The sequence below is a fragment of the Orycteropus afer genome, unplaced genomic scaffold (assembly GCF_000298275.1).
Source record: "Orycteropus afer afer isolate SDZICR_OR568_19922 unplaced genomic scaffold, OryAfe1.0 scaffold00026, whole genome shotgun sequence".
NCBI lineage: Eukaryota > Metazoa > Chordata > Mammalia > Tubulidentata > Orycteropodidae > Orycteropus > Orycteropus afer.
Genome location: NW_006921613.1, coordinates 17401938 through 17413079, shown reverse-complemented (window position 1 = coordinate 17413079; position 11142 = coordinate 17401938). Strand labels below are relative to the sequence as shown.

The following is an 11142-nucleotide window of genomic DNA, read 5'->3' as shown; positions in this document are numbered from 1 at the left end:
ATTTGCCCTTTTGTTTATATATAATGGAAATATTTAACTTCTTTATTTAATTAGTGTGTGTGCATTTAATGTATGCCCTAAACAGCCACCTCAATGACCTAGCCAACACTTGGAGGGCAAGGCATCATGCCTTCCCCACACAGATCTTGAGGAAGCATAGGTATCCCAAGAGGAGATAATGATTGCAGTTGCTTTGTGTTCAGTAGGGAGTTCTGGTGGTGTAGTGCCTAAGGCATTTGACTGCTAACCAGAAAGCTGGTGGTTCAAACCCACCAGCCACTCCTTGGAAGGAAGATTGGGCAATCTATTTCTGCAGTGATATCTCCTCAGAAACCCAAGGAGGGGTCGCTATGAGTCAGGTCTGACTCAACGGCAGTGAGTTTTGTTTTTTTTGGTTTTGTGTTCAGTAGGACCTGGAAAGGGTAGAGTTTGGATTACCATAAACACAAGCTACACCCAATAGAAAAGTATGAGAGTACCTCATTCTCCACCAAAATCCTATCTCATTGCTTTATTTAACTGGTTTTATCTCAGTCATCCCAGGTCTATCAAGGACCACAATATCCTGGTGGACTTTGAGCAAAGAGGTTGGAACTATTAAGACTGATAGGCTTTTTGGATATGATATGTGAAGGGATTCAAAGGAAGGCCAGTGTGAGAGATCACCCAGGCTTTTTCCCAATATGCAAAGATGGTAGGTAGTATGTGGAAGCACTTGTTGTTGTTGTTGTTATGTGCCGTCAAGTCAGCACTTACAGATGTTTTTCTAACTGGATTGTGACTACTTCATCTGTAACTGTCTTATTCGTTTGTTTATTGCTTGCCTCCCCTGCCACTAGAATGTAAGCTCCTAGAGGGCAGGATCTTTGCTCTGTTCAGTGCTTTATCCCCTCCACTCAGGAGCACATACTAAGCATATACTAACAAAAACAAAGCAAAACTCATTACTATCAAGTTGACTCTGATTCATGGCAACCCCATACATAAGAAAGTAGAACTGTGCCCTATATGGTTTTCAATGGCTGATTTTTAGGAAGCAGTTTGCCAGACCTGTCTTCTGAGGTACCTCTGAGTGGACTTGAATCATCAACCTTTTGATTAGCAGCTGAGCATGTATTACTCATTCTCACCATCCAGGCATACACTAGGTGCTAACTATTTCTTGAGAGAATGTGCTCAGGCATATTAAATAATAGGACACTCTCAGCATCCAGGGAACAATTGGGAGTTGCTGAAATGAAAATGATAATTACATGGTGGCAAAGGAGATCAGAGCAAGGACTGAAGTTTATTGGTACTAAGGAATTAGCCATTCCTTAAAACAAAATGATAGTGAACTGCTCAGTGAGTCTTCATCTTTCCTTTACTTCTAAGGGCAGTAAGTCACGGGCAAGTCCAACCAGTGTCTTCTGACCTCTGTGCCATCTCATACTTCTGGACGGGACACCATAGAATAGCTGGGCCCCAAACAGACTCCTGAGGGGAAATGTTCAAACAGCTCAGGGAGCTATCCATCCTGGCATCCCATCTTTTGCTCCCTTTGGAGCCTTGTGAAGCCTCTGTTGTAGTGAATGGAATAGCTTACATTTGAACTTGCTCCTTTCTCTGAAGCTTGAGGTTGATGCATCCAGCTATTGCCCCAGAATTTATAACCCAAAGTCTACATATACGTTTTTGTAACCCTTAATATCCTTAAACTTGTTGCTCCTTAGATTAGCTTGGATCTGCCTTTGACCACTCTTGAATGGGACAGTCTCCAGAGTGATGCTGGCCTGATGTTGGGGTTTGAGGATTCCAATGCTGCAGCAGATAATGGAGAATGTCAGACAAATATAAGTGTTAGGATAGCCCCCAAACCCTTTTCCATTCAGTTCCCTGGTTTCTCTCCCTTCCCTGGTGTTCTCAGACCCTGATCTGTCCAGGAAAAAAAAAAAAAAAGACAGGAAAAAAACCCTGCTAATCCCTGGATAAAATGGGAGAGAAACCTGAAGACCCCCAGAACTTACATGACTCTCTGCTGCTTCTTGAAGAGACCACTGCCTTCCACAGTCAGCACACAGTCCTCTACTTGCTCTAAGAGGGGGTTTGTAAATATCACCTGTATGGAAAGTGATTGGTTTACAATGGCAGCTCCCAGAACCTAAACAGAGATGCAAATGAGAGGAAGGAGAAAGGAATTAGTCCTCATTCACCAATTCACTTAACATTGGTAGCACTGGTCCCTAGGTCTGTTTCCAGAAAGCTGGACTTCCTTGGCCTATATTTTCCAACTATGAGCTAAATCAAGTTAGTGAGCTGTGATCATCACTTTGAAAACTGAAATGGAATAGATGAAAATAAGAGAATGCATCCTAGGAGACAAATGAAAGTTATGTGAAACTTTTGTTTCTTGTTATGTGAAACTTTTGTTTTGGTTATACATGTATGAATGTTTGTGCTGGGTTGTTATGTAAAATACTTTACACCATTGTCTCATGGGCAATCTACTTCTATAAAGATTTACTGCCTTGGAAACCCAAAGGGGGTTGCTATGAGTTGAAATTGACTTGATGGCAGTGAGTTTGGTTTCAGTCACATTTTATCTCCTCTAAGAATTTTATCCAAGTGTGAAATACTCCACAGCTCCCAAAGGATTCGCTTGTATGGTTTGAAGATTCTGATGTTGCACCACTAGACTTTTCTTGGGAAATTTCTGTTTCTTCTTATTGTAATTCTACCCCATTCCTCCCCTTCCTCCTATCATAACTAGCTCATTTCCTTTAATATCAGTGCATGAATGGAGGCCAATGGGTTGTTCAGGGTTGTAGATGGAGGGAAGTAGCCTCAGGAAACCTGGATATATTTTTCAACCAGTTGCTGTGGAGTTAACCCTGACTTATGATGAACCCATGTGTGTCAGAGTAGAAATGTGCTCCACAGTGTTTTCAAAGGCTGATTTTTTGGAAAGTAGATCACCAGGCCTTTCTTCTGACGTGCCTCTGGGTGAACTTGAACCTCCAAACTTTCAGCTAGCAGCTGAGCACTTTTCAAAACCCTTCCTACAATGGATGACAGCTTCTGGTTTGTCATACTCAAGCCACTAGGGGGCACCACTGGCACACTTGGCAGGAGCCAGGAGGCTGGTTGACCTATGGGAGAAAGCACTGGAAGGAAGGGAGCCCTTAATGCCTTCTTATTGAGAGGATCATGCAATGTGAGAGCAGGAAGTATCCTCAATGGCTAATCCTATCATTTGACAGTTCAAGAAGCAGAGGCCCAGGAGCTTATCTAAGGATGTACAGCCAGCAAATGACTGAGCTAACCTTTCAGGTAGTGCTGTTTCCCCCATCCAAGCCTCTGCCATTTGAATGCATGGTTTCTACTGTTGTCCCTGGGGAAGGCCAACAGTCAGAGAAGGCTCAAGAGAGGAACTTCTCCCTGACCTCTCCATAGCCCCTGCTCAAGGATCTGCCTAAATGACCTCTAGTGGTGCAAGAGGATTGGGTGTTTTCAGGTAAATGTGCCTCTCTCTGGTGAGGTGGTAGATGGGGGCACTAGAAGAGGCAGAGGAAAGAAAGGGCTTCTCTCTGAGCAGGCTCAAAAGCTCCACCCTCTCCCAGCTGGATCCCAGGAACCACCCCTCTCCCCCCTCCCCCAGCCATTTGCAGGGCTCTTGCCTACATTAATCATGATGCCAGGATAAACCAAGGTGATAATCTTGTCCACCAAGATCTTCTCAGGACAATTCATCTCTTCTCCCAGGGCACTGATGCGGATCAGTTTGTCCAGTGACAGGTACTGGCGGTACTGGGAATAGGGAATTTTGCAGGGATGCGTCTTTGCTAGGGAGCGAACACAAGGTCAAGGTGAGAGTGGCTGGGGAGATCAGCTGGGGTTCTTGGATCTGGGAGACTTTTCTATGGAGAGGACGGAGCCAATATGTACTGAGCCTCCATGAAGCATGTACTAGCTTTTCAGATGGAGAAAGTGAGGTTAAGAGAAACCAGTGGTTTGTCCCAGGTCATTCTGCTGATAAATGGGTGAGCTTAGTTTCTAACCTAGGTCTGGATGACGTCAAAACTTAGACTATTCTATTTTATTTTTAACTAAACTAAGCTATTTTCCTTTAGAGTAATAAAAAAGGGGAGAGAGTGGAGGAAGAAGAGAGAATGGAGAATGAGAAGGGGAGGGGAAGAGGAAGAGGAAGGAGGAAAAGGGAAGGGAGGCAGGGGAGGAGGAGTCTGCATCAGAGATAACATGCAGTAGGAAGGGAGGTGTCACAGGGGTCTGCTCCTGGTACCCTGTTGGCATTTACATAACCCACTCTGTGTACACAGTCTGTCCCCATGCCCGTACCCAGAGCACGTACCTTCTTTAGCAGAGAGGGTGATGAATGCTGTGTCCTGCCAGAATGGGGGCAGGGGGCTGCCATCATGTAGCAGGGACTGGGCACTCAGGTTCACCTTGAGGTTCTTGAACTGGGATGACATGTTGAGGGCCAGCAGCACAAAATTTATGTCCTGGCCCATGTTGGGTGGGTCAAGCAACTGGAATTTCAAGGAGACCTGGACAACATCACTGGGACGAAGGGAAGGTGTGTCTAGGCTTCGAGGACTGCCCTCACTCAGTGTCATTGGTCTGGAAGGTTGGGGATCTGCATCTGCTTGGTAGGGGCCTTGAAAACTTCCAGCCTTCAGCTTCTGAAGAGCCTTCAGATACACCTGCCTCTCCTGGGGGGAACCTGGCAGGGAAGAGTATAGCACCACCTGTGGGTCAGACTGACCCAGAGAGTAAGCCTTGGCTGAACAGCACTCCACGAACACCAACCCTTATATAAGCCATGTCTGAGAGGCTGTTGAAGCCTTCATTTCCAATAATAAACACAAGCTATTATTCACTGGAGCTCTGGTGGAGCAATGGTTAAGGCACTCGGCTGCTAACTAAAAGGTCAGCAGTTCAAACCCATCAGCTGTTCCACTGGAGAAAGATGAGGTATTCTGCTTCTGTGAAGACTTATAGCCTTGGAAACCCTATGGGGCAGTTCTCTGCCCTATAGGGTCGCTATGAGTTGGAATCAACTTGATGGTAGTGGGTTTACCATTCATTAAGTGCTTCCTAGGTGCCAAGTTTTGCCGAGCACATTATACCTTTAATCCTCACATCAATCTTTATATATATATATATATATATATATATATATACACACATACACACACACACACACACATATATATATATATGTATGTATATATATTATTGTTCTTGTTGTTGTTCCATAATACAGATGAGGAAAATGAGACTCAGAGAGGTCATGTCACTTACCCAAGTGGCACAATGTGATTTGGAGTCCAAGTGGAAACCAGACCTGCCTAGCTCCAAACCTATGCTCTTGATCATTCAACTCTATCTGACTCCCAAAGGAAAGATGAAGGCTCACAAATGTGAAAGATAAACCCCTTAAAGAGAGCAGTACTTGATGTTCCTGTTCCAAAACCAAATTATTGGTCAGATAAAGACTAATTCCTGGAAACTGAGGAACTGAGAAGCAAAACAGAGGCAATCAGAGTTCTTAGAGTGGCTCAGAGCCTCCTCAGTCTTTGGGCAAGAGGAGACTTGGGTAGACTGGGGGTGGTGACCCATGGGCATGATGTTCAGGGAGACTCTCTCATGCTTTTCTAATGGTGCTAGGGAATTTACACTGCCCAGGAGCTGCCTCAACCAATGACTGACAGGAGCTGGTAAAGAAATACTTTAGCTCCTTGCCTCTTGCAGGGGTCAATCTGCCATGTTGTTCTGCATTTTACACTGTCTCCCAGGTAGGGTTGCTAGATTTAGCAAATTCCGACTCAGGGCAACCCCATGTGTTACAGCTAGAACTACTCTGTAGAATTTTCTTGGCTGTACTTTTTATAGAAGCAGATTACCAGGCCTTTAAAACTGGTGCAAGGCTGGATGGGTTCAAACCTCCAACCTTTAGATTAGTAGTCATTCCCACCACCTAGAGGCCTTAAATAAAAATGCAAGGCCAATTAAGTTTCAAATGCAGATAAGCAACAAATAATTCAGGACATACTTTTACTAAATATTATTAGTTCTGTAATTTACCTGGCAACCTTACTCCTGGAATTCTCCAGCAGGAATAAGCTTCAGCTGTCCACAGTGCTAATAGGCTTGATTATAAATAAATAAACAAATAAAAGCCTATTGCCTAAGACAACACAACTATTGGTCTGTATGTGTCTGGAATAGAAGAGAAAGAAGGAAATCAAAGATTCAGAAAAGAAACTAGTTCATAGGACTAACAATCTATATGAACCATAATCTGATCTACCCTGAGACCAAAAGAACTAGATGGTGCCTAGCTACCAATACTCACCATTCTATCAAGAGCATAACATATAGATCTGAATAGAATGGGAGCAAAATGTGAAACAGAATTCAAATTCTTAAGAAGTCCAGACTTACTGGGCCAATTGAGACTGGAGGATTCCTGAAACTATTGCCCTGAATTGCTCTTTGAACCTTGAACCAAAACTATTGCATGAGGTCATTTTTTAGCTAAATAACAGATTGGCTCATAATATAAACAGTATCATTCATGAGTAGTTCTGTGCTCCTTAAAAAATCATCTATATGAGACCAAACGATCAACATTTACTCAGATGCAAAGATGGGAAGGCAAGGGGGCCAGGGAAACCAGATATAGGAAACAGAACCACCAGAATGGATATAAAGAGTAAGTTACCATATTGTGAAAAATGTGACCAATGTCAATCACACAATTGTAGCAATAGATGCAGAAACGGCATTTGATAAAATCCAACACCCATTTCTGATAAAAACGCTCAGAAAAATAGGAATAGAAGGGAAATTCCTCAACATAATAAAGGTCATCTCTGCAAAACAAACAGCCAACATTATTCTCAATAGGGAGAGACGGAAACCATTCCCCTTGCAAACAGGAACCAGACAAGGATGCTCTCTATCACCACTTCTAGTCAACATTGTATTGGAAGACCTAGCTAGGGCAATATGGCAAGAAAGGGAAATAAAAGGCATCCAAATTGGTAAGGAAGAAGTATCCCTATTTGCAGATGATATGATCCTATATATAGAAAACTGAAATGACTCAGCAAGAAAACTTCTGGAACTTAGTGAAAGATTTAGCATAGTGGCAGGATACAAGATCAACATACAAAAATCAGTTGGATTCCTCTATACCAGCAAAGAGATTTCTGAAAAAGAAATTAAAAAATCAATGCCATTAACAATAGCTACCAAAAAGATAAAATACTTGGGAATAAATGTTACCAGGAACACAGAAGATGTAAATAAAGAAAACTACAAAACACTACTTCAAGAGATCTACATAAATGGAAGAACATACCATACTTGTGGATAAGACTAAACATTGTGAAAATGTCAGTGCTACCCAAAGCAATATATACATTCAATACAATTCTGGTCCAGATTCCATCAACATTCTTTAAGGACATGGAAAAAACAATCACTAATTTTATTTGGAAGGGAAAGAGACCTCGGATAAGCAAAGCACTACTGAAGAAGAAAAACGTAACCAATGTCATTGAACAAACTGTGTAGAAATTGTAAGTGGGAATCTAATTTGCTGTGTAAACTTTCACTGAAAACACAATAAAATATAATAATGATAATTTTTAAAAATCACTGTTGAGTCAATTCCAACTCACAGTGACCCAAACCCCCAGCCACTCCTCAGAAGGAAGATTGGGCAATCTTCCGTAGTGATACTGCCTTGGAAACCCAAGGAGGGGTTGCTATGAGTCAGATCCAACTCGATGGCAGTGAGTTTGGTTTTTGGTTTGGAGAATAAAGTAGGTAAATCTTGGAGAGAAAAAAAAAAGCAGACTGCCACTTCTTTCTCACATGGAGAACCACCAACCTTTAGGTTAGCAGCTAAGCACTTTAACCACGATGCCACCAGGACTCCTTAATAGGCTTGCTAAAGTCCTCTCTATTGGCTTCTTTCCCTTCCCTGTCTCACTACTAACACTCCTACCAATATTTTTTGGAACTGTCTCACAAATAACCTACTTGTTCTTGAATCCTTGTCTCAGGATCTGTTTCTAGGGCAACCCAACCAAAACAACCCCCAGTGTCAATAGAGTGTGGAGGATCAGTTACTGCTGAGCTGTGGTCATGCTTGTTTCTCATTATGTATCTCTTTCCTCGGGTTGGGCTCTGGGGCTTCTGAGTCTGCCCTAAAGGCCCACGTAGAAAACCACAGATACCCAGCGACTATTGCGCCTAGTAGCTAACTGCTCAGCTAATTCCGTTTCCTCTCTCTCTCTCTCACACACATACACACACACACACACACACACACAACACACACACATGTTGCTGACTTGCTTATGCTCAGGTCCTGCCCCTGCACCCTTCTGGCTCTCATGGACTGGATATTTTTACTTGGTTCTCTGGTAGTCGGCCTTTCTCATTTTCCAGGAGTTAGTCTACACCTAGTCCCTGGGTAAGATAAACGGCTAAGTGTGTGATTACTGACAGAAAGTTTGGCGGTTCAAATTCACCCAGAGGCACTTTGGGGGAGGAAAAAAAAGCCTGGCAGTCTACTTCCAAAACATCAGTCACTGAAAACTCTTTGGAGCAAAGTTCTACTGTGACATCCATGGGGCCACTATGAGTCAGAATCAACTTGATGGCAGCTGTGCTTTTATTCTACATGTGACCAACTTAGCTGTCTTTTTGCCCCTGCTGGTTTGGGATAGAAGTCTCTGCCAGGATTCTCACATCTCAGAACCATCTTTCACGTGCCAAGCCCTGACAGGGGTGAGGGTATTGTTGTTGTTGTTGTTATATGTCATTGAGTCGGACCCAACTCATAGCGACCCCTCCTTGGGTTTCCGAGGCAGTATCACTATGGAAGTAGATTGCCCAACCTTCCTTCCGAGGAGTGGCTGGTGGGTTTGAACCGCCAGCCTTCTGGTTAGCAGTCAAGTGCCTTAGGCACTACGCTACCAGAGCTCCTGGGGTGAGGGTAGAGGTGAACATTTTAGTCTTACATCAACCTCGGTGCTGGCTGGAGGTCTGGCCTGTTCTCCAAACACTCGATACAACACATTTTTTTTAAAAAAATACAATAAAGTAATTAAATTCATTAATAGGAGAGAGCTCACTAAATCTCTTGCCATCTTCAGCAGGAGACTGATTTTCCTGGGAGGCAGGGGTGAGAAATTAGTATACTGCTGGTGGATGCCTCTCAATGGTCTTGTAATCAATGTGAGCATCTTGTGGGAGAGGTCAAGAGGGATATGCTGGCCCCTGGGATGTGGAGTGGTGATGGACATGAGGTAGTGAGCAGAGGGGACACCCTAGCTGGGAACTTAAAGGTGTGTTCCTGCCCCATGGAAGCCCTCTGGTTCCACAGAGGCCTGCCTAGCTGGCTGTGCCCACAGGCTTGGTTGTACCTTCTTCATACTTGTAGTTTTCTGTAATATCATCCCGCTCATCACCCTGGATGCTCTTAGTGCTGATAAAATTGCCGACAGATCTTGTGTCCCGGTGAAGTTTCTGCTCCTTCCCTCCGTAGACAAGCCAGGACATACAGTCAGCATTCACCATGGAAAAAACAAAGGGCGTGTCATAGTTCAGCTCCACTTCCCCCTCTTTGATGGCTCTGACGGAGGCAGGGCCACAGCAATAGAGACCTGAGGAGAACAGAAGAGCCTCAATGAGATTGCAGGGCCAGGCAGGGATAGGGACAGTGTCTATAGGAATGGGTTCTGCTTTCCTTCTGGAGACTTACCATTGCTTGTCTCCTGAGGTGTGGCGTCCAGCACCTGCCAGCCTCCATATCCAGGAGGAAGGTCCTTTCTGGCCATCCAGCACTCGTTCCAGACGTGAAAATTCCTGACAGAAACCAGAACAGTCAGTGTCAAATGAAGGTACGAGAGAGGCTTTACTGCTTGCCTTTTGTTTAGAGCAATGCAGAGGATAGATGAGCACATGAATGATATGATAGAAAAACAGACAGACTTAGGATACAACAGGGCCTCAAATCTCAGTCGTTGAACAGTGATGGGACTTCTTTCTGAGAGCTTCAATTTACCTCCCAGAAAAGAGATTTTCTCTGCTGACTCTGAATGTGAATAGAGAATGAAGGATTCCAGAGTCAATCAAAATTTAAAATATTTTACTTTCTCTCAAAAAGTCCTGTGGCTCTTTTCTTGTGTGTGTTACTGTGTCTCAGAGAGATTCATGGTCTTTGGGTCTGGAGGTAAGACTTCAGGTCTCTTGAGGTCAGAGCCACAGGCTGAGAATTAAATGAAGGAGGTGATATAGAAGAAAACTTCTACCTAGGGCAGAACGTATTTAGGATATAAAGCCTCTAAACCCCAAGCTATTGGTTTTTTGTTCAGATGTCCTTTAGCCTCAGTGTTGGAGACACTAGGCACTGGGACTCTCAGGAGCTGGGGATAGGAGATGGGTACAGCAGCAGGCTCATGGACACAGGTCCACCCTAATTCCTCTAGTGGGGTTTGGCTCTGATTTGAGTCCCTAGAAATAGATTTAGAGGGTGTCCCTCACCAGACAGTATCCTTCTTATTATTCCTCAGAATCCTGCCGGTGTTGTCGTAATACTCATCTATGATCAGGTTTCCATCTGTGTCATGACCAGAGTCGAAGTTGGTGATCACACGGGTAGGGATCCCCAAGCACCTCATCACTACAGAAAGGGAAGAAGAAAAACCTGTTCCTGTGAGCTGTACACTCAGAAGCCACCTGTTCCTGTGGCTTCCTGGACTTGGGCCCTGGGTCAAGGAAGTCATTCCCTAGGAAAACCATTGGCATCTGCAAGACCAGGCAGGAGTTGTCTGGGGACCCAGGTTGGTGACATTTCCAACCTCCCTCCTCATCTTTCTATGCTCCTTTCGCTGAGGCATGCAGGAGAGACTCCATACAAAGGTTAGGATTCTCGTTGCTTAGACAAGGCCAATGGAAAGTCCAACAAGTCTTTGGTTCGCCTGCCTGCTCCAGCAGTGCGAGGCAGGCATGCCTCCTTTGGCAAGACTCAGCTGCCTGACAGTTTCACTTCTGACTCCTGGCTGAAAAATCTCCATCTTCAAACAAAATAGATGGAAGTCTATTCCTTTCTATGGCCAGGAT

General features: G+C 44.1%; 1 protein-coding gene across 1 annotated transcript in view; it reads right to left on the bottom strand.

Moving 5' to 3' along the window:
- Positions 1–1646: 1646 nt before the first annotated feature.
- The window catches only part of TGM5 (transglutaminase 5), a 42235-nt gene continuing 32739 nt past the window's right edge, over positions 1647–11142 (bottom strand). Inside the window, exons 7-13 of the mRNA XM_007935264.2 lie at positions 10564–10702; positions 9782–9885; positions 9444–9683; positions 4349–4720; positions 3661–3821; positions 2007–2140; positions 1647–1800 (exon numbers count right to left, since the gene is read on the bottom strand). Coding sequence (XP_007933455.1) covers positions 1647–1800; positions 2007–2140; positions 3661–3821; positions 4349–4720; positions 9444–9683; positions 9782–9885; positions 10564–10702 — 1304 coding nt within the window. The remainder of the gene's footprint in view (positions 1801–2006; positions 2141–3660; positions 3822–4348; positions 4721–9443; positions 9684–9781; positions 9886–10563; positions 10703–11142) is intronic.